At 39.0% G+C, this 23,435-nt stretch overlaps 1 protein-coding gene across 4 annotated transcripts in view; it reads left to right on the plus strand.

Annotated features, from left to right (window-relative positions):
• Positions 1-23,435, plus strand: part of LOC105491520 (ubiquitin protein ligase E3 component n-recognin 1) — a 155,979-nt gene that overhangs the window by 80,389 nt on the left and 52,155 nt on the right. For all 4 annotated transcript variants that reach the window (XR_011606125.1, XR_011606124.1, XM_011758032.3 and 1 more), the window contains 9 exons: positions 427-475; positions 873-1,027; positions 3,040-3,139; positions 4,474-4,574; positions 8,968-9,054; positions 10,332-10,513; positions 16,671-16,876; positions 18,431-18,524; positions 19,659-19,808. Coding sequence is in view for 2 of the 4 variants with exons in the window: in XM_011758032.3 (XP_011756334.2) it covers positions 427-475; positions 873-1,027; positions 3,040-3,139; positions 4,474-4,574; positions 8,968-9,054; positions 10,332-10,513; positions 16,671-16,876; positions 18,431-18,524; positions 19,659-19,808 (1,124 nt within the window). In the remaining 2 variants the exon portion in view is untranslated. The remainder of the gene's footprint in view (positions 1-426; positions 476-872; positions 1,028-3,039; positions 3,140-4,473; positions 4,575-8,967; positions 9,055-10,331; positions 10,514-16,670; positions 16,877-18,430; positions 18,525-19,658; positions 19,809-23,435) is intronic.

The following is a 23,435-nucleotide window of genomic DNA, read 5'->3' on the forward strand; positions in this document are numbered from 1 at the left end:
AGTTTTTGGCAAGAATACTATGTAAGTGATATATTACATCTCATTATTTGGCACATACGTCCTTTTGTCCTATGAAGGATCATGTTAAGTTTGATCACTTAGTTAAGGTAATGTCTGGCTTTGTCCTTATAAAGTAAATACTTTACAGCCCATAGCACAGTACCCCGTACATAATAGGTACTGAGTAAATATTTTCAGTAGAAAATAATGAAGACTAAGTTTTTGACCAGGGATATTCCTCATCTATTTTGCATTAGTTTTCTCTAGAACACCATTTTGTTTCTAGGACAAAGAGGCATTTTGAATACATGCTTCAGTATATAAAATATTTTAATAGGTGGTTGGGTCTTTCCTGACTGCTTTAAAGTATTTCATTTGTTTCATGCTTGCAAAGCAGTATATTTAATGACAGATTTTTTTTTATAGGCTGAACATATGCAAAAGAAAAGGCGAAAACAAGAAAACAAAGATGAAGGTAAAAAGTGAGATTCTGAATTGACTCATTTTGATTATTTTCTGTGGTTTTGTATAAGCAAAGCATATAGTTTTTTGTTTTTGTTGGTCTTTGAGAGTGGACAGCTCAAGGAAGTGCAAAGAGCTTTTTGCTTCTTATTCACATATTAAGATATGGTATATATCAGTAGTAACTGAATTTAAAATTGATAGCAAATGTAGTTCATTTTGGGTGACTGATATAGTACTTACATTACACTTAACATTGATATTTTCAGTGCTGGAAAAGTAGCAAAAAAGCATGTGTTGTTTTGCATGTAACCAATTATTTTTTGACATTTGCAATTTAGTATGTAGGATAACCCAAATAAAAATGTACCTGTTTGTCTCTTTCCCCCTCCATTCCCCACCTCCTATAGCATTACCACCACCACCACCTCCTGAATTCTGCCCTGCTTTCAGCAAAGTGATTAACCTTCTCAACTGTGATGTCATGATGTACATTCTCAGGACTGTATTTGAGCGGGCAATAGACACAGATTCTAACTTGTGGACTGAAGGAATGCTCCAAATGGTTTGTTTACCCAAAATATTTTCTCTACATCAAGTCCTAGAGTTCTTGGGGATCTGGAGAAGATCTCAGGTCTAACTTCAATTGGAACCACATCTAGAGCACTGGAAATGTAGGGGTCATTAAAAATAGCTTACAGACAGCACAAATTTTTAGTGATATGTTCTCGTGTTTTTAGCATCCTTACTCTTGGGAACCATTTCTGTTTAATAAAACCCATGGAAACAAAAACAGGCATACTTATGCTAATAAATTGACATGTTGTTATTGTGTCATGATTTTTAATTTTACTTGAATTATAAGGAGACAGTATAATAAAGATTTGAAGATAGGTCTAGACTTCAGTCTTGGGTTTCTCCACTTCCTATTTAAGGAGCAAATAATGATTTTCTCATTAGTAAAATGGATAAAAGTGTAATTATTCATAGAGGTAGGAGAATTAGCTAAAGTGAAAGCAGCTATTTTTCCTTGTTACTGTTATAGATAAATACATGTTACTTAATTATGCCACGTCATGGTAGTTGTAACACTATGTTTATTTATACCTGCCTAACTAATCCTTTTTCTTTGAGTATTGTTGGTCTACAGGTTCTAAATGCTGTCATTACCCTATGTGTACCTCAATTTTTGTTATAACACTGATAAATACATTCTCTAGTAAATTTCAAACTGTAGAGATATGTTTGAAATCAAGTTAAAATTTCTCTCCCTGAGTCCCAGTATGCTATATAGGACATAAGCATTGTTAAAGTTTTGTATATTCTGGAAATCATTGCACATTAGCGCATGTAGATCTACTTATTGTTGATAGCTGCATAGTCCATCATATGGATATAATGTGTTTAAGTAGTCTCCTATTAATAGACATTCAGGTATTTCTAGGTCTTTGCTGTAACAAAGAACAATAAAAAGTACATTCTTATACAAATGTTTTTGCATACTTAAGGGAGTGTATTTGTCATACTAATTCCTAGTAGTTGGTATATGCCTTTACATTTTTGGTAGATGTTTTCAAATTGGCCTCCAAAAATGTTGTACCAGTTTACTTTCCCTTCACCAGTATGGTCAAAAGTGCTTACTTCCCAATACCTATGCCAGCTCTATATTTTACTAAACACCAAAATTTTTGCCACTGTAATAGGTGAAAAATAGGATGATCTTGTTTCAACTCATTTTTCTCTAAGTGAGGTTGAACTTTTTTTTTTTTTTTTTTTTTTTGAGATGGAGTTTCACTCTAGTCCCCCCAGGCTGGAGTAGGCTGGAGTGCAGTGACACAATCTTGGCTCACTGCAACTTCCGCCTCTGGGTTCAAGCTATTCTCCTGCCTCAGCCTCCCAAGCAACTGGGATTACAGGCGCCCATTACCATGCCCAGCTCATTTTGTATTTTTAGTAGAGACGAGGTTTCACCATGTTGACCAGGCTGGTCACAAACTCCTGACCTCAGGTGATCCACCTGCCCTGACCTCCCAAAGTGCTGGGATTACAAGCATGAGCCACCAGCGCCGGGCCAGGTTGAACATTTTTCTTATGTGTATTCATCATTTCTCTGTCTGTAAACTGCTTAATGTGAACTGCTGAAACCTTTGTGTTTTTTACATATCAGCTTTCTTATTTTTATACTTCTACTTAAAATGGATTTACTTTGCTAGGCATGGTGGCCCATACCTGTAATTGCAGCACTTTGGGAAGCTGAAGCAGGAGGATCACTTGAGCGCAGGAGTTTAAGACCAGCCTGGCCTACCTAGTGAGACGCTGTCTATTACCCCCTGGCCCCCGAAAAAAAATTAGTTGTGCATGGTGGTGTGCACCTCTAGTCCCCGGCCACTCAAGAGGCTGAGGCAGGAGGATCACTTGACCCGAAGAGCTTAAGGCTGTAGTAAGCTAGGATTGCCCCACTGCCCTCCTGCCTGGGTGACAGAGTGAGACCAGTCTCTGAAAAAAATAAAAATTAAATTAAAAATATATTTACCTGAAGAAGCTCAATTTTAAAGATCTCTTATTTTCCTCCTTCAGGCTTTTCATATTCTGGCATTGGGTTTACTAGAAGAGAAGCAACAGCTTCAAAAAGCTCCTGAAGAAGAAGTAACATTTGACTTTTATCATAAGGCTTCAAGTATGTTTGAGTATCACTCTTCAACACATTTGTCATTGAAAGTTTAGATCTTAAGGAGTTTTAGTTTGTCAAACCTGAAAGTTTATATCTTACAGAGTTTTAATCTGTCAGTCCTTAAAACATAGGTAACCCTGAAATAATTTTTTTTTCCTAGCATTCTTAGTTTGTAACTAGTATTTTCAAGTATACTAATATATTTTTAAATCCTTTACTGTAGTCTTTACTACAATCTTTTTACTACGTGATCTCCCCACCTTTTTTTTTTTTTGGTTGCATATATTGGTGATTTTTACTTTAATTCCTCATCTCAGTATTATCAAATATTTTCTGCTGTGTCAACCATAGCATTCATGTGACATGTCTTAATAAGATATTAATGTTTCTGAATTTTAAATGCTAGAAATCTGAATGATAATGTGTTCATTTTGCATTGTATTCAACTTGGAAGAAAAGGATAGTTTTAAATTAGATTTCTAATAAATCCTACCTGATTAAGATAGTTTTTTCAAAGCACATTCCAGGCATGTTGATTATAAAAACAATAGGAGACAAATGTTTTCTGTTTACATGCTGTATTCTTTAGATCCCTGAAGACATCAAAAACCTATTCAGTTTATGGATATGACATCCCCCACTTCAATATTTTTGGCAATTTTGTTTCTCATTAAGCACTTTTGCTTAGATGTTGAGTAAAGCAGAGAAAAGACCAGAGACAGATATTTAGGGTAGCTTTCACTTAGCAGTGCCAGTAAAAGATGTAAGAGAGAGACTTAAACTCATTTTTAAATTTAATAGATCGTATCATTATAACCCAGTACTTCATATAATTGCAGATTCGTCCATTGAAAAATTAATGTAGTTAAGGGATTGATTGGCAAACCTTGGTTATCAATGTAAATAACATTAACTAGAAATTGTAATTTGTACATAATTATGAAGATATAATTGACCCTCCATATCTGTGGGTTCCATATCTAGGGATTCAACCAGTCGCAGATTGAAAATATTCAGAGGGAAAAAGGAAAGGATGGTTGTCACTGTGCTGAACATGTACAGACATTTTTTTTCTTGTCATTATTCCCAAAACAATATTATCTAACAACTATTTACATAGCATTTACATTGTATTAGACATTATAAGTAGTCTAGAGATGATTTAAAGCATACAGAAGCGTCTGTATAGATTTTATGAAAATACTATACCATTTTATATAAGGGAATTGAGCATTAGTGGATTTTGGTGTCCATAGGGGTCCTGAAACCAATTCCCTGAGGATACCAAGAGATGACTGTATGTATTTATTTATGATGTGTGATTTTGTGTTTTAAAAAAGGATTGGGAAGTTCAGCCATGAATATACAAATGCTTTTGGAAAAACTCAAAGGAATTCCCCAGTTAGAAGGCCAGAAGGACATGATAACGTGGATCCTTCAGGTAAACTAGAAAAGTAAAGTGATCCTGTCTTGGTTTAAATATTTAAGAATTCTCTGCTTGCCTCCAAAATTAAACCGCTGTACCATTGTAGCCATTTACTTCTGGTTTACACAATCACTTATTCTTCATGTTAATAATTCTATTTTCCTATATTTTAGTGTAGTTTTAAAAATAAGCTAAGATTTATTTATTTTTTTGTCGTTATTTAGTCAACTTTACTGAATACCTACCATGTGCCATGCTCATTTATAGATTTCTAGATGGAACAAGACAGACAAGGTGCTCGCTATCATGGAACATATACTGTAGTTGAGGGACAGACATTAAACAAATAAATAAACAAGAAAATATCAGGGTAATTCAATAGATGAGTAAGGGGTTACTTTGGGTAATTAGGGAAGGCCTCTCTCAAAATACGACATTAGAGCTAAGGCCTGAATGACATGGAATCAGTCTTAGAAGAGTCTGGAAGAGTACTCCAGAAAGAGTGAACAGCAGTGCAAAAGCTCTGTGGTGGCCAGAAAGAAGACCAGTATGGCTGGAACATAATGGGTGAGGGATGGAAAAGTAGGCAGTGAGGTCAGAGGGGCAGCCGGGGGCCAGATCTTGTAGGTCCTTTTTTTTTTTTTTTTTTTTTTTGAGACGGAGTCTGGCTCTATTGCCCGGGCTGGAGTGCAGTGGCCGGATCTCAACTCACTGCAAGCTCCGCCCCCCGGGTTTACGCCATTCTCCTGCCTCAGCCTCCCGAGTAGCTGGGACTACAGGCGCCCGCCGCCTCGCCCGGCTAGTTTTTTGTATTTTTTAGTAGAGACGGGGTTTCACCGTGTTCGCCAGGATGGTCTCGATTTCCTGACCTAGTGATCCGCCCGTCTCGGCCTCCCAAAGTGCTGGGATTACAGGCTTGAGCCACCGCGCCCAGCCCTTGTAGGTCCTTATAAGTCAGCATAAAGTGATAATTTTTTAGCACAATGGGAAAATACTGGCGGATTTTAAGTGACCTAATCTATATTTGTACAAGATGGTGTTGGCTGCTGTGGAATAAATGGATTACAGGGGATAGGCATAGAAGTAAGGAAACTATTAGGAGACTGTTGCAGTAATCTTGATGTGAAATAAGCATGACCTAGGCTAAGATGCAGATAGTAAGAATCTGAACTGATTAAGGTGTACCTTTGTTTTTTTGAGACGGAGTCTCGCTCTGTCGCCCAGGCTGGAGTGCAGTGGCGTGATCTCAGCTCACTGCAAGCTCTGCCTCCCGGGTTCACGCCATTCTCCTGCCTCGGCCTCCCGAATAGCTGGGACCACAGGCGCCTGCCACCTCGCCCGGCTAGTTTTTTGTATTTTTTTTAGTAGAGACGGGGTTTCACCGTGTTAGCCAGGATGGTCCCGATCTCCTGACCTCGTGATCCGCCCGTCTCGGCCTCCCAAAGTGCTGGGATTACAGGCTTGAGCCACCACGCCTGGCCGATTAAGGTGTATCTTGAAGGTATATGAAGATAGAATCTGTAGTACTTGCTCATCAGTCTGATGGGAGGGATGAAGGAAATAAATCAAAGATGAGGCTGGGCACGGTGGCTAGCTCCTGTAATCCCAGCACTTTGGGAGGCCAAGACGGGCAGATCACCTGAGGGCAGGAGTTCAAGACCAGACTGGCCAACATGGTGAAACCTCATCTCTACTAAAAATAAAAAAATTAGCCAGGCGTGGTGGTGCAAGCCTGTAGTCCCAGCTACTCGGGAGGCTGAGGCAGGAGAATTGCTTCAACCAGGGAGGTGGAGATTGCGGTGAGTCGAGATCGCACCACTGCACTCCAGCCTGGGTAACAGAACAAGAATCTATCTCAGAAAAAAGGAAATAAAAAATGACTCCTGGATTTGGTGCTTGAGCTATTGAGTAGATAGCATTGCCTTTGGAGACAAGTGAATTAAATAAGCAGGGGAGAGAGACGCCAGGAATGTTACTTGAATGGAAAACCTCCACATAGAAACATGAAACTGGCTGGGTGCGGTGGCTCACGCCTGTAATCCCAGCACTTTGGGAGGCCGGCGTGGGTGGACCACGAGATCAGTAGTTTAAGACCAGCCTGGCCAAGATGGCAAAACCCCGTTTCTACTAAAACTAAAAAAAAAAAAAAGAAAAAAAAATTAGCTGGGCATGGTGGCAGGCACCTGTAATCCCAGCTACTCAGGAGGCTGAGGCAGGAGAATTGCCTGAACTCGGAGGGCAGAAGTTGCAGTGAGCCAAGATCGCGCTCCTGCACTCCAGCCTGGACGACAGAGTGAGACTCTGTCTCAAAAAAAAAAAAAAAAAAAGCATGAAACCAGGATTATGGAGCTTCTGCACTCATTGCATTCATTAAGATATTCTGATGTTTATTACTAAGTATTGTTTTGATAATTAGAATGTATAGGGTAGTTATTTTTCACATTCTTGTCAATTGGAAATCTTGGTACTGATTTATACTTTAAGAGGGCAGCTCTTTTTACTACTCAATTAGAAACAGTCGTTAAGCATGATGTAACGATGTAACTATAAGATAATTATATTATTAAAATTCTTCTTGAAGTAGATTTTATGAATATTTAGTATTTGTGTTAAACTAGCCAATATTATTTTAAGATGTAAAATCAAACAAAAGTAGGTAACTATTAAGAAAGTCAGTTGAGGTACCATTTAGTTCAATGTTCATATCCCATAGAGATGGTGTTATGAATTGCAGATCTAGTCCTGAAAATTCATTTTCAATTAGAATACTAAATTTTATTATCAAAAGATGTAAAAGCATACGTGTCTGCTGTTAAAAACATTAGATACTCTATCCAGATGGTCGATTTAAAGCTATGTTGTAAGTGTTCATCGTGGGAAATTTTTCCTCATGAGACCAAGGTTCCTTCAAAATATAAATAAATTTTACTGGGCACAGTGACTCATACCAAGGTGGGTGGCTTGCTTGAGCCCAGAAGTTCAAGACCAGTCTGGACAATGTGGCAAAAACTCCCATCTCTACAAAAAATATAAAAGTTAGCCAAGGATGTGGTGGTGTGTGCCTCTAGTCCCAGCTACTTGAGAAGCTGAGGTGAGAAGATGGCATGAGCCTGGGAGACAGAGGTTGCAGTGAGCCAAGATTGTGCCACTGCACTCCAGCCGGGACGACAGAGTGAAACTCTGTCAAATGAATGAATTAATGCATTAATGAATGAATTAATGAATGTATTCATGCTGAAACCATGACCTTTGTTAATAAGAATGAGGCAGTTCTGTGTAAGCTCTTGTGGAAATGTCTCCGAAGATAGGCTGGGTGCGATGGCTCACGCCTTTAATCGCAGCACAGGCCCAGCGGGTGGATCACAAGGTCAGGAGATCGAGACCATCCTGGCTAACACGGTGAAACCCCGTCTCTACTAAAAATACAAAAATTAGCCAGGCGTTCTGGTGGGCGCCTGTAGTCCCAGCTACTCAGGAGGCTGAGGCAGGAGAATGGCACGAACCCGGGAGGTGTAGCTTGCAGTGAGCCAAGATCGCGCCACTGTGCTCCAGCCTGGGTGACAGAGCAAGACTCTGTTAAAAAAAAAAGAAAAAGAAAAAGAAATGTCCCCGAAGATAAATGATTAAGTGAAAAGAGGATGTGTGAAACAGTATGTATGGTAGCATCTCTTTTTATGAAAATAGATGTAAATATAAAAATTATATATTCTGATAGAGGTGTTGCAATCAGGGAGAGGAGGATTTTACTTCCCATTTTGTATCTTTGTCTTTTTTTTTTTTTTGAGACAGGATCTCACTCTGTCACCTAGGCTGGAGTGCAGTGGCACGATCTCAGCTCATTGCAACCTCCACTTCCTGGGTTCAAGCGATTCTCCTACCTCAGCCTCCCAAGTAGCTGGCATCACAGGCATGGGTCACCACGCCCGACTAATTTTTGTATTTTTAGTAGAGACAGGATTTTGCTACGTTGGCCAGGCTGATCTCTAACTCCTGACCTCAGGTGATCCACCCTCCTTGGCCTCCCAAAGTGCTGAGATTACCCCGCCTCTGCCTCCAAAAGAGCAGTCACCGTTTTGTATCTTTGTTTTTATGTGTTTTTGCACAAAAATGTTATTTCAGATTAAAAAAATATTTGTTTCCTGGCAAATCTCTTGAAAGCTAACAGAGGCATGCCCCCAGCCTACTGAATCAGCTGATTGTGCTACCAGTGGCCTCCTCCTTAGCTGAATTGCTCATTGACCAGGGGAGATGTTTGTCACAGAGTCACTTTTTTTCTTCATATATTGAAATAGTTTTAAGTGAAAGACATTTGGAGATATGATGCCAAAATTAAATTAGTGGATGTTTCTGTTCCTGGTCGGTCTAAAGGTCTAACTAACTCTTTTAACATTTCATCTGTTTTTCACAGATGTTTGACACAGTGAAGCGATTAAGAGAAAAATCTTGTTTAATTGTAGCAACCACATCAGGATCAGAATCTGTTAAGAATGATGAGGTATGACACTGTAATAACACTGTAGTAATGGTGACATTCATCTCTGTCTTTGAACTTTACTGGTATAAGGGAGCTGCTGCTTTTTCGTTAGGAGAAACCTGTTTATTGTAAAGTATATGAGATCTGTTCATCTTTTATTCATTATGTTTCTGTATTGTGGGGATTAATAGTACATGGCAATGCAGTATAATTTTTGTATTTTGCAAAAACAGGAGAAATTGATATATAGTAGAGCTCTATTAGAAATACCATATTTTGGCTGAGCGTGTGTGGCTCACTCCTGTAATCCCAGCTCTTTGGGAGGTGGAGGTGGGTAGATCCCTTGAGGTCAGGAGTTCAAGACCAGCCTGGCCAATATGGCAAAACCGTGTCTCTAATAAAAATACAAAAATTAGCCCAATGTGGTGGCGTGCTCATGTAGTCCCAGCTGCTCAGGAGGCTGAGGCACGAAAATCACTTGAACCTAGGAGGCAGAGGTTGCAGTGAACCAAGATCACGCTACTGCATTCCAGCCTGGGTGACAGAGCAAGTTTCCATCTCAAAAACAAAAAACTGAAATACCATATTTTATTAGCTTTTAATATATTTTAGTGACTTAAATTGGGATATGTCTCACAATAAATGACTTTCATCAACAGCATTTTTTAGAGAAATATAAGATAGTGGTACATCTTAGATTCAATGAAATGCAATAATATTTGTGTTATTTCTATAATACAGTGAATCAGGTTTTGATGATTCTAATATTTATATTATTAGAATAATACTATTTGTGGTTATTACATGTTCTTCCTAAAAGTAAAACACACTGGATGTAAATTTGAATAGAAATTTAAAATGCACCAAATGTATCTCAGTAATATTGTTAAAGTTAAAAAAGTTGTTAAAGTTCTCATTTTTAACAGTGCATTTAGAAGTAACTGTTAGAAATCAAGATTGTTTAAATTGTCAGTGATTAAGTGATTGACAAATGATTTTGAAATTTTGTTTTATCCAATTTTATTTCTTAATACACCTGCACTGAGTATAAAGGGCAGTTAATTGGATATTTAAGGTTCTTAGCTTTTTACAGCAAATTATTTAAATAACTAAAGGAATAATTAGTTGTGTGATGTCATGCAGCCTGTAATGCTAATTTTGAAACATTAAACTGAATCCAGGATGTAAGGGGTAATCAGGGTTTCAGAATCTTATTCTAAGGAATTTTGCCATCCAAACAGCGTATATAAATTTTTAACAGTGGATCTGACCTAAATTTGTCATTTCTTAATACCCAGATTACTCATGATAAAGAAAAAGCAGAACGAAAAAGAAAAGCTGAAGCTGCTAGGCTACATCGCCAGAAGATCATGGCTCAGATGTCTGCCTTACAGAAAAACTTCATTGAAACGCATAAACTCATGTATGACAATACAACAGAAATGCCTGGGAAAGAAGACTCCATTATGGAGGAAGAGAGGTAAAATAAAGCAAACCCCAAAATTACCAACTCATATTTTGGAGGAAAAGTTAAATAGTCACTTTAAATTATGCTTTTCTAAAATGTATTTTGTGGCAAGAGAAATTCAACTATTTTCATTCTAGAAAGGTCAGAGTGAAGACTCTTAAGGTATTTATTGAATATAATTTTATACTGATAAATGCATTGAGTGTGCAGTAAAGTTATGTTAGGAACCTTTATGCACAAAAACCCATTATTTTGTATGCATTAGCACTTTTAGGTACACATTTACACATCAGTTCACTTACTTCACATTATTATTTCTAATAAAAATGACTGCAGCTATTACATACTGGAAACAAATTCTTTGCCTGAAAAAGGTGGCTCTTATAATTTTTTTTTTTTTTTCTTAAAGAGAAGAAGGACATTGCCTATAACTACAGGTATGGATAGCACCTTGGAATTAGAATCAGTAAATCTGGTTTTCTGAGTTCTGACTGTGGTATGCTCTTAGAGAAACTGGTTAATTTTCTGAGCTGTGCTTTGTAGGCTATTATACAGTGAGAAAAGGGAGGAGACATAATAATGTTACTTTGAAAAGCATTCCAAGAAATTTAAAATACTGGAAGTACCCGCTTTGGCCCTTTTTTAAGACAAGATTTCACTGCTGTTTAAAACAATATGTGTTGTGGGCTGTGAGCGGTGGCTAACGCCTGTAATCCCAACACTTTGGGAGGCCGAGGCGGGTGGATCACCTGAGGTCAGGAGTTCGAGACCAGCCTGGCCAACAGGCAAAACCACATCTCTACTGAAAATACAAAAATTAGCTGGTTGTGGCTATGCATGCATTGAGTCCCAGCTACTCGGGAGGCTGAGGCACGAGAATCGCCTAAACTTGGGAGCCAGAGGTTGTAGGGAGCAGAGATTATGCCACTGCACTCCAGCTTGGGCAACAGAGCAAGACTCTGTCTCAAAAAAAAAAATGTTGTGGATACTTTCAGAAAATTGTGCTTTTGGAATAATAGTAGGCACATTACATCCTGTCTGATCTGTATCTTTAGTCTTGAAGCTGAGTAAGCTAACAAGGACCATAAAGAATAATGATTATATTAGTGATTAAAAATAAAAAGATATGAAGGTATGCTTTCCTTGGCTGACTATATTGTACTAAAACTGGAAATTTTAAATGACAAGCCAAAGTCCCATCTCTAGATATTGTGTATTAACAACATACTATTTAGAAATAGTGAGAAAGAAACTATTGACAATAAAATAAGAAGGTGTAAGTAAAGGTGTACTCAGAGTTCATTTATGGCCTTAATGCTTTCATTATTTATTTTTATTGCCTGATTGATTGGACATGTGATTTTTTAATGTGTTCTTATTGAAAACAATTTAAATAATGCAGGAAGTCCCCCTTTGACCATCTTTGCATTACTGATCTTTATCCACACGTAACCATGATTACAAATTACCACTGTTCTTAGACCTCTTTCTATGCATTTATGAACATGAGTACATGAAGAAATAGTGAGGCTTGTTTCGTGTTTTCTAGTGGTTTTTCTTTTTTAACCATACATTTTGTCTGCAGCTTGCTGTTTCAATGTCTTAGGAATCTTTGGATATCAGTACATATCACTCTATAGTGTAGATTCTACATCATTGTTTATAACTGCTGCATAGTGGTCTCTGATGTGGTTATATAGTAGTTTATTTGTCTGACTTTATACATTTAGGTTGCTTCTAATTTTTCCTTATTACAGTTCATGGGAACCTTTTTGTACGTGTCTCCTTGTGCAACTCTGCAAGTACTTAGTCAAGGAGTCCAGTAAGGGAAAGGGCTGAGTTAAAATTTTTATAGATATGGCCACATTTCCATCCAGAGTGGTTTTACCAGTTTCTGCTCCTGATAGTGCATATAGGTGCCCCATTTACTTTGTTCTCACCAATACTTAACTATTTTCAGTACTTGAAAATGTGATATTATTAAAATTACAGATTTGTGCCAATCTGGCTGAATTTCCCCAGTTGCTAGTTAGTACTAGATAGAGCATCTTCTCATATGATTATTCACTGACCTTTTACATTTTATCCTCTGGGAATTGCCTATTATTATTCTTTGCTCATCTCTATTGGGTGTTTGCTCTTGTCTTATTGACTTATATAAATCTTAAAATCAATACTTAACTTTGTTACATATGTTTCCCATATTTTGTCCGTGTTTCTTTAACCTTAATTATGGGGTTTAGCCATAGAGAAGTGTGCAGTGTTGATAAAGACAAATTTATCAGTCTTTTAGAGTTTTAACTTTTTGTATTAATATTTTGTTTAAGAAAGCTTTTCCTATCCCAAAGTCTCAAATATATTCTCTCATATTTTTTTTAAAACCCCCCCTTTTTTTTTTTTAAGAGATGGGGTCTCACTGTGTTGCCCAGGCTAGAATGCAGTGGCTCTTCACAGGGATAATTATGATGCACTACAGCCTCAAACTCCTGGGCTCAAGTGATCTTCCTGCCTTACCCTCCTGAGTAGCTGGGACTACAGACGTGTATCACCACACCCAGCCAAAATTTTAATTACATAGTTTTACACAAACACACACACACACACACACACACGAGATGGAATCTTGCTTTGTCGCCTAGACTGGAGTACAGTGGTTTGATCTTGGCTCACTGCAACCTCCGCCTCCTTGGTTCAAGCGATTCTCCTGCCTCCACCTCCTGAGTAGCTGGGATTACAGAGGCCTGCCACCACACCTGGCTAATTTTGTTGTTGTTGTTGTTGTTGTATTTTTAGAGAGACGGGGTTTCACCATGTTGGCCAGGCTGGTCTCGAACTCCTGGCCTCAAATGATCTTCCCACCTCAGCCTCCCAGAGTGCTGGACTTATAGGCGTGAGCTATTGTGCCTGGCCAAATTACGTAGGTACATTAATAATTTTCCTCTTGAAAGCTGAATGTCAGAGATAAAGCTAAAGTTCCATTTGAGCACCGGCCCAAATCCTGGACTTCTTTCTGCTCCTTTTTTTTTTTTTTTTTTTTTTTTGAGACGGAGTCTCACGCTGTTGCCCAGGCTGGAGTGCAGTGGCGCGATCTCGGCTCACTGCAAGCTCCGCCTCCCGGGTTCCCGCCATTCTCCTGCCTCAGCCTCCTGAGTAGCTGGGACTACAGGCGCCCGCCACCGCGCCCGGCTAATTTTTTGTATTTTTAGTAGAGACGGGGTTTCACTGTGGTCTCGATCTCCTGACCTTGTGATCCGCCCGCCTCGGCCTCCCAAAGTGCTGGGATTACAGGCTTGAGCCACCGCGCCCGGCTCTTTCTGCTCCTTAAAGGTTCTCTGGTTATAAGTTTTATGTGTATCTGCCAGAATTTTTCCTATGTTATTAATACAAATATATGTAGCCACAGAAATTATAGCATGTCATTCAGCCTTTGGTTTTATTTACATTAATAGTATTATGTACATATCACTCTACAACTTCCCATTTTCACTCTGTATTATGTCTTGGAAACCTATATATGTTCTTATATACAAAACGAGCTCAGCATTTTTCAGTCTTGGCATTTACGCAGCTTTTTTTTTTTTTGCAGTACTGTCCTGTGAATTGTGGGACTGCATCCTGTGCCCACTAGTACCTTGTGACAATCAATAAGTAAACCTTTCATAATTTATTGCTAGATGCCTCCTAGGAGGTGGTACCACGTAATGACCACCTTTTAAAAACTGCAGAGTAGGCCAGGTGCGGTGACTTACGCCTGTAATCCCAGCACTTTGGGAGGCCAAGGCAGGCAGATCACGAGGTCAGGGATTTGAGACCAGCCTGGCCAACATAGTGAAACTCCGTCTGTACTAAAAATACAAAAAAATTAGCTGGGCATGGTGGCAGGCGCCTGTAATCCCAGCTACTTGGGAGGCCGAGGCACGGAGAATCACTTGAACCTGGGAGGCACGGGTGGCAATGAGCTGAGATCGCGCCACTGCGCTCCAGCCTGGCAACAGTGCAAGACTCTGTCTCAAACAAAAAACAAAAAGCTGCAGAGTATTTTCTGTTAGGTAAGTTCATTTATAATGATGATGAATATTTATTTATTGTTCAGTGATATACCATAGTTCAGGGAGCTTCTTGCACAGAGACAATATTGCAGAGTAGTTCAGAGCATAGACTGTGAGCCTAGATTACCTGGATTAAATCCTGACTCTGCTACATACTATTAATGAGTCATTGGGTGAGTCTCTTATTGTCACTAGGCCTCAGTTTCTTCATCTGAAGAGTGGTAGTGTCACACAATCCTTAGGGTGTTGCTTTTCCAGCCAGAAACCTCTGTGGCCAGTGGCACCTTTGCCAGAATTTTGCTCAGTCTCTCTGGGCTCATCCTGCCTACTTGACCCGGCAGGCTGCACTTGGCTCACACTACCAGCCTGGATCCCATGCCTGCCAAGGGTGAGCCAGGTGTGGAGTGACCAGGGGTGCATGAGCGGGCACCTGCAGGGTCCAGCCACTGTGCACGGGCAGGCAGCTCTCGGCACTGGGACAGGGGCCAGCTTTGTGTAAGCCTGCACCTGGATCATATGCACCAGCAGCTTCTGCTGTGGGGACTCGTGTCTGGACAAGGGGAATGTGGTAGCACCTGGAAGCCAGAGATGCCAGAGACTGCGAAGCCCCAAAGAGAGTGTCACAGCCCTGGCTCAGGGAGCCTCTAGGTCTGGGCTCCCTGAAGGACCACAGCTTATCTCTCCTTGTCACCTGCAATATGGCAAGCGGTAGATATGGGCGTTTCAGCCCTGTTTGTGTTACTAGCTCTTTCAGTCCTGCCATTTGGTGGTTCCTGAGTTCTTGTCCTGCCTCCAGGAAAAATGAGGTACATGAACAACTGGAGGGTGAGCAAGGTGGAGAGCTTTATTAAGCAACAGAACAGCTCTCTAGAGACCCGAAGTGGGTGGCTCTTTCTGCAGGCAGGTCATCCCAGCGAGTGTCCAGCACTCAGTGGAGAGGAGATCCAAAATGGGTATTGCCTTTCCACAGGCAGGTCATCCCAGTGAGTCAGGAGACTTGAATTGGGTAGCTCCTTCCTGCAACTGATAGTCCCCATGTGAGTCTGGCTGAGTCTGGGGTTTTTATGGCCTTCACAACTTTGCTCCAAAATGAGAACGGGTGTTGGGAGTGGGGAGAGGCTCAGAACAGGCACTTCTGAGCTGGGCAGCTGCAGCTGTGCCCGGGAGTGCAGGGCTCTTGCCCCGCAAACTCAGAAGGGGTGGGCTCCCTCCTGTTCCCAACCCAAGGGCTCAATGGAGCATGTTGCCCCAGCGACGCCTCCACTCCTGCAGCAGACATCTTTGCAGCAGCTGCTCTAGACGTAATAATAATACCTACCTCATAGGATTATTTTAAGGATTGAGTAAACAGGTAAAGTATTTGAAACAGTACCTAGCTTCACAATCAGCATGTTGTAAATATTTGCCATTATTTAAATATTGTACACATCAGTAGATCCTGAGTTTTGCCCAGTCAGTAAGAGTAGATTCTAAGAATTGCTGAATCATTAAGTTGTAAGTTTTTTAGTTTGAATAGCTACTAAAATAGAATAGAAACCTAAATGCTTAATGACAGAGAATGGATAAAACTATTATGGCACATGTAGTAAGAGCTGTGCATCCATTTAAAAATGTTTCTGAAGAAGTTTTAATGATGTAAGAAACTATAAGTGAATAGAGCAGGATGCAAATCTATGTAATGTGATCTTATTTATATGAAGAAGTATATTATAAATAGAAAGCAGACTAGAAGGAAATATACAAGGTTACAGGTTGTGGGAATATAACATTTATACTATTACAGATATCCCAAAATTTATTCAATAACCCTGTATTACTTTTATATCCAGAAAAAAAAATAACCCAGCTTATTGGTGTAGTAAATTAAATAAAATTATAATATGCATTCCATTTTATCATCTGTTTTTTTGCACTTAGCAACACTTGTATTTTGTAATAAGCAAATAACTGATAAAAGCCACAAAGGAAGGGGGGAAGCTTTTAACTTAATATTGCTAAATATCATTTTTATTTTTATTATCTTTCTTATATTTCTTGCCTATAGTTACTTAAAATCTACCAAAATATGAAGACAAGTGACCAAAACATGTGTCCTCATTTCTGGTCATTTCTTTTGGTAGCACCCCAGCAGTCAGTGACTACTCTAGAATTGCTTTGGGTCCTAAACGGGGTCCATCTGTTACTGAAAAGGAGGTGCTGACGTGCATCCTTTGCCAAGAAGAACAAGAGGTGAAAATAGAAAATAATGCCATGGTATTATCTGCCTGTGTCCAGAAATCTACTGCCTTAACTCAGCACAGGGGAAAACCCATAGAACTCTCAGGAGGTATGTATTCTTTAATAAATATCCTTTTGTGCATTTCTTTTCATGCCTGTGTAATTAAAGAAAATAATATTTGAAAGACATTTGGAAGTAAGGTTATGTATCTACCATACCGTTATCATATTTAAGAAAGTAATAATAATCCAGGAATATCATCTAATATAAAATCAGTTTTTCTCCAACAGTTCTCAAAATGTCTTCAATTGCTAGACTTTTTTTTTCACTCAGGATCCAAACACATTTCATGTGTTGCTTTGGTTATATTTCCTTTACTCTATTTTAATCTAGATTAGTCCCTCCTTTTTTTATGATAGTAGTTTTTTTGAAGAATTCAGGCCACTTGTTTTGTATAATATATCACATTCTGAATTTATTTGATTGTTAAGTTGCCTCCTGATTAGAATCATGTTAAACATTTTCTTGGCAATAATGCTAATTAGATAATTTATTGCACTTGTTACATCAGGAGTTAGCTGTTTTAGCATCATTATTATTTTAAAATACCCTTGGAATAGGCCAGACATGGTGGCTCACACCTGTAATCCCAGCACTTTGGGAGGCCGGTGTGGGCGGATCACTTGAGCTCAGGAGTTTGAGACCCACGCCTGTAATCCCAGCGCTTTGGGAGGCCGGTGTGGGTGGATCACTGGAGCTCAGGAGTTTGAGACCAGCCTAGGCAACATAGCGAAACCTCATCTCTACAAACATATTAGCCAGGCATGGTTGCATGAGCCTGTGGTCCACAACAGGGTGAGACCCTATCTCAAAACAGACAAACAAAAAAAGCTCCTTAGAATAATAGTGATAATAAAGACTAGCATTTATTGAAAACTTAACATTGCCAGGCACTTGTTAAGTGCTTTATGTGTATTTACTTAATCTTCACAACAGCCCTATGAGTTAGTTATCACTATTGGTTCCATTTTATAGATGAAGGACCTGAGGCACAGAGAGGTCAAGTAACTTACCCATGGCCATGAGTTATAAGTGATGAAACCAGAATTTGAAATCCTCCATCTGTGCTTTTTTTTTTTTTTTTTCTCCTTTTTGTGGAGAACGGGGTCTCGCTATATTACCCAGGCAGGTCTCGAACTCCTGGGCTCAAGCTATCCTCCCGCCTCTGCCTCCCTGAGAGCTGGGATTACAGGCGTGAGCCACTGCGTCCTGCCATCTGTGCTTTTTTAAATGAGGTTGTAATTCCCCTAAGTATCCCTTAAAATTATTATTTATCAAATTACTATTAAAATTAAAAAAGTAAATTATATTGGAAACATAGAAAATCACTTAAATAACCAAGATAATGCAGATTAAACCCAATATTCAAGGTTAAAAAGTAAATCAAAGATAGAGTTATTAATCCATGCTAAGTTTAGAATCATATCTGACAGGTTAGCTTTATGCTTTTCTCTTTTGTTACTATTACTTTTTTTGTTACTATATATCCTCCTATTATGATATTGTGACACTTTGCTTGGACATTCCTAAGACAGTTTGTGATTAGACTTTAGACCTGATAACCTGTCTCTCTTTTTCCCTCCTTTTTATGCCTTGTACCAGAAACCCTAGACCCACTTTTCATGGATCCAGACTTGGCATATGGAACTTACACAGGAAGCTGTGGTCATGTAATGCATGCAGTGTGCTGGCAGAAGTAAGTTGTCCTTCTGACATGTTCTTGAAAGAGACTAGGAACATTGAAGTTCACTCAAGGCCACAAAAAGGCATGTTTTCTCATGTCTTCTTTCCTTTCTTCTTCTTTGAATGACTGAAACAGTTTTAATTACTAATTCTGTTTGCATGAATTATTATTATCAAAGTTGGAAAGTGGTGTGTAAAGTTACCAACTTTAGATTTTCACTGTTCCTTTGTGCTTGCTCTCCATAAACTAATCAGTTGCTCTTCATCAGTATTCATGTAAAAAAAGTAATGATTGGCTGGGCGTGGTGGCTCACACCTGTAATCTTAGCACTTTGGGAGGCCGAGGTGGGAGGATCACCTGAGGTCAGGAGTTTGAGACCAGCCTGGCCAACATGGTAAAACCCTGTCTCTACTAAAAATACAAAAATTAGCTGAGTGTGGTGGCACATGTCTGTAATCCCAGCTAGTCAAGAGGCTGAGGCAGGAGAGAATCGCTTGAACCCGGGAGGTGGAGGTTCCAGTGAGCCGAGATTGCGCCATTGCGCTCCAGCCTGGGAGACAAGAGCGAAACGTAGTCTCAAAAAAATTAATAAGTACAACAAATAAATAATAAGTAAGTAATCTTTATAAAAATCTAATTTCCCTCAAAACATACTGCTGTGAAAAGTACCTTTGAAATAGAATAGGATGAATAGAACAAGAAGTTCTCATTCTATCTCTGGAAACTACAAAAATTCAAAAATGTAATTCCTGAGAAATCTTTTGTGTAGAGTTTACCCATTTGGCATTAGATTACAATATATAATTTTTCCAAGATAGCCCTCACTACTTCAGTTCATCATTAGAAACTGAGGAAAGTAGTGTCCATGCTGTATCACCATGCTTTTGAGGCAAGAGATGAGTTATGATTCAATAAACTTATTTTAAATTTATATCTGCTCTGATATATTTTCCAATTTATTCCCAAAATAATAGGCAACCTGTTTCTTCTATGATTACAACTTGTGTGTTTTTGCATGTATGTTCTAAAGATGTTTATTGAGGCAAAAATTCTAGATTTTTAAAACTTGGATTAGAGCAAGTAGAGATACACATATAGAGATGCATGTGTAGTTCTAAATGGGCCTGTATCTTTGTAATTTTGCAGATATTTTGAAGCTGTACAGCTGAGCTCTCAGCAGCGCATTCATGTTGACCTTTTTGACTTGGAAAGTGGAGAATATCTTTGCCCTCTTTGCAAATCTCTGTGCAATACTGTGATCCCCATTATTCCTTTGCAACCTCAAAAGATAAACAGGTATATTTTATGTTTTGGTTAATTTTTAAAAAGTTGGCCAGGTGCAGTGGCCTGTGATCCTTGCACTTTGGGAGACCGAGGTGGGTGGATTGCCAGAGCTCAGGGGTTCGAGACCAGCCTGGGTAACACGGTAAAACCCCATCTCTACAAAAAATAATAATAATAATAAGTTAGCCAGGCGTGGTGGCACATGCCTGTAGACCCAGTTACTTGAGCGGGCTGAGGTGGCAGAATCACTAGAGCCCAGGAGATTGAAGCTCCAGTGAGCCGAGATTGCGCCACTGCACTCCAGCCTGAGTGACAGAGTGAGACCCTGTCTCAAAAACAAATAGAAAGTTGTCTTTAGTTCTTTAATTTGTGCCTGTTTTTGTTAGATAACTTTTTTATTCTTCAAAGGAATTAATACTTTTTCATTTTATATCTTGTGTTATACTTTTAAAATGTGATCAAAAGCCTAATTTTTTTGGACTCTCAGAGAACTATAATGTTTATTTACTCGAATCTATATATTGTGGTTATATTTTCCAGCAGGCATTAAAGCAATAGAACTCTGAACTCTGCCTTAGCACTCACAAAAGGAGAAAAGATGCAAAAAAAATTCATTCCTTTCATATGGCCCTTTGCCATCATTAGAGTTGCCAGTTGGAGTCTGATAGCTCGAATGATCCTTGTATTATTTTTAATTTCATTTTTCTGAAGATCCAAATGCTATAGCTCTAGAGATGTGGACAAATGTTAACTAAAAAAATTAAACAAAAACACTAGATTCATTTTATATATATAATATATATATCATTTTATAGATATCTCTTTTAAATTTGTATATTCTGATATATTTTATATATTTTATATTCTGAGTTTTTAAATTTTTATATTCTGATCTGTAAATGGAATTTAACAGCAAATTATTAGTTTTTGTATGACAACTTGGAAATTTAATTATATATTTCTATATTCTCACTGTTCTACATGAGGATGACAGTACTATAATATTTATATTATTTCAGTTGCTTTAAAATGCAATGAATTTATAGTGAGAAACCTGAATTCTGCTACAGAAAATTGTTTTGTTGATAAAAATACCTTTATGTCCCCATAAAAGTTCAAAGGTGATAGGTTTGGTGAGAAGGGTCAATATAAAGAGTTGTTCCGGCGGGACGTGGTGGCTTACACCTGTAATCCCAGCACTTTGGGAGGCTGAGGTGGGCGAATCACGAGGTCAGGAGTTTGAGCCCAGCCTGGCCAACATAGTAAAACCCGTCTCTACTAAAATACAAAAAAAGTAGTTGGGTGTGGTAGTGGGTGCCTATAATCCCAGCTACTTGGGAGGCTGAGCCAAGGAGAATCGCTTGAACCTGGGAGGCTGCGGTTATAGTGAGCCGAGATCTAGCCATTGCATTACAGCCTGGGTGACAATGCGAGACTCCGTCTCAAAAAAAAAAAGAATTGCTCTAACCTTGGCTGGGCACAGTGCCTCACACCTGTAATCCCAGCACTTTGAGAGGCTGAGGCAGGCAGATCACCTGAGATCAGGAGTTTGAAACCAGCCTGGCCAATATGGCAAAACTCTGTCTCTACTAAAAATACAAAAATTAACCTGGCGTGGTGGCACATGCGTGTAATCCCAGCTACTCGGGAGGCTGAGACATGAGAATTGCTTGAACCCGGGAGGCAGAGGTTGCAGTGAGCCAATACCATGCCTTTGCACTCCAGCCTGGGCGACAGAGCGACACTCTTGTCAAAAATAAATAAATAAATAAATAAATAAATAAAGAGTTGTTCTGATCTCTACTATTCCATGTCATTGATAAACCTAAATTCAAATTGTCTTCTTCAACATATTTGGTAACATGAGAAAGAATTATCCTTGATTTGAGTAATTAATATATTTTAGGCATTCTGCAAAGCAAATGCTGCATTATCTTATTATCTTATTTAATTCTCACAGTAGTCTAGTGAAGTAGGTACTATTATTTCCATTTAAAGGAATTGGAGACTATGGATAGTTTTTATTTGTCCTAAGACAGATCTAAGATTCAAACCCAGACCTGACTCCTGACTCCAAAGCCTTACCTAACTGTACAGCAGAAGACAAAGATAAAGGAAATCGTAATAAAGTGACTTTCCAACTTCTTGTACAAGCCTTTTTTGCACAGTGGCTCCCCCAAATAGGATTATTGAACTATGTAAATTGTTCTCTAACAGAGTATTTAGCTACTTCTTTCTTTGATGTCTTTAAGGATCAGATGCTTCAGAGCAGTTCTTTCTAAATTCAGAAAACTGATCCTTACAACCAGTTCTCTTAGAACTCTGGCACACTTTTAATTTATAGTAATTTTGTTACTCAGGATCTGAAATACATGATTATACATAGCAGTTTTATTAGATACTTCAATTTACCCATATAATTGATTATATTTGCCTTTTTTGGATTTTAGAAAATCAGCATGAATATAATCTAAGATAGTAAAGATAAAAGCATATAAAAACTGTCAAAACTAAGATTTTGATTAAAAATTTATAATATAAACTTACCAAAAAATTTAAAACTAATGAACTGGTGTCTGTAAAGAAAATTGGTTATAATCAGTCACAGTATATTTCCATTTTTTGAGAACAAAAAAAATTTCTTAGGTCAAATTTGTGCCCAGATACGTAAATTTTGGCACAGTTCATTATATATTTTACCTTTGCTCAAGACTATTATTTCAATAAAAAGATTCCTATTTTATAGTCTTTTTAATAACACTGTTTCTGGTCCTTCTTGGTTTTTTGGTTTTTTTTTTAGATAGGATCTCACTGTGTGCTGGAGTATGGTGGTGTGATCTCACTCAGCTCATTGCAGCCTCAACCTTCTTGGGCTCAGATGATGCTTCCACCTCAGCCTCCCGAGTAGCTGGGACCACAGGCATGTGCCACCCATACCCCACTAATTTTTGTATTTTTTGTAGAGACAGAGTTTCACTACATTTCCCAGGCTGGTCTCTAACTCCTGGGCTCAAGTGACCCACTCACCTCAGCCTCTCAAAGTGCTGGACTACAGGCCTGAGCCGCCACTGCGCCCAGCCCTTCTTTGTTCTTAATAACAGTCTGTCTCAAGTCCCTTTCCTTATGTCCATTTTAGGAAGGAGAGACTGGCAATAAAAAAATAAGGCAAAATGTTGAGTAGTGGGAAATACTATGAGAAAGCTAAAGCAGTAGGTTAAAGGGCTGAAGACAGACTGGGGCATGAGGCTATTTATAGACAGAGTTATCAGGGAACTCTTCTCTGAGGTGGTGACATTTGAACAGAGACCTGAATAAAGTGAGGAATAATCACTGCTTTTCTCTGGGAGAAGAAAATTCTAAGCACAGGCTGTATCAAGAGCAAAGGCTTGGCTGGGTCGTGGCTCACACCTATAATCCCAGCACTTTGGGAGGCCAAGGCGGGCGGATCATGAAGTCAAGAGATCGAGACCAGCCTGGTCAACGTGGCGAAACCCAGTCTCTACTAAAAATACAAAAATTAGCTGGGCGTAGTGGCAGGCGCCTGTAATCCCAGCAACTCAGGAGTCTGAGGCGGGAGAATCGCTTGAACCCAGGAGGCGGAGGTTGCAGTGAGCCAAGATCGTGCCACTGTACTCCAAC

Source organism: Macaca nemestrina, chromosome 7 (assembly GCF_043159975.1).
Source record: "Macaca nemestrina isolate mMacNem1 chromosome 7, mMacNem.hap1, whole genome shotgun sequence".
NCBI classification, from domain to species: domain Eukaryota; kingdom Metazoa; phylum Chordata; class Mammalia; order Primates; family Cercopithecidae; genus Macaca; species Macaca nemestrina.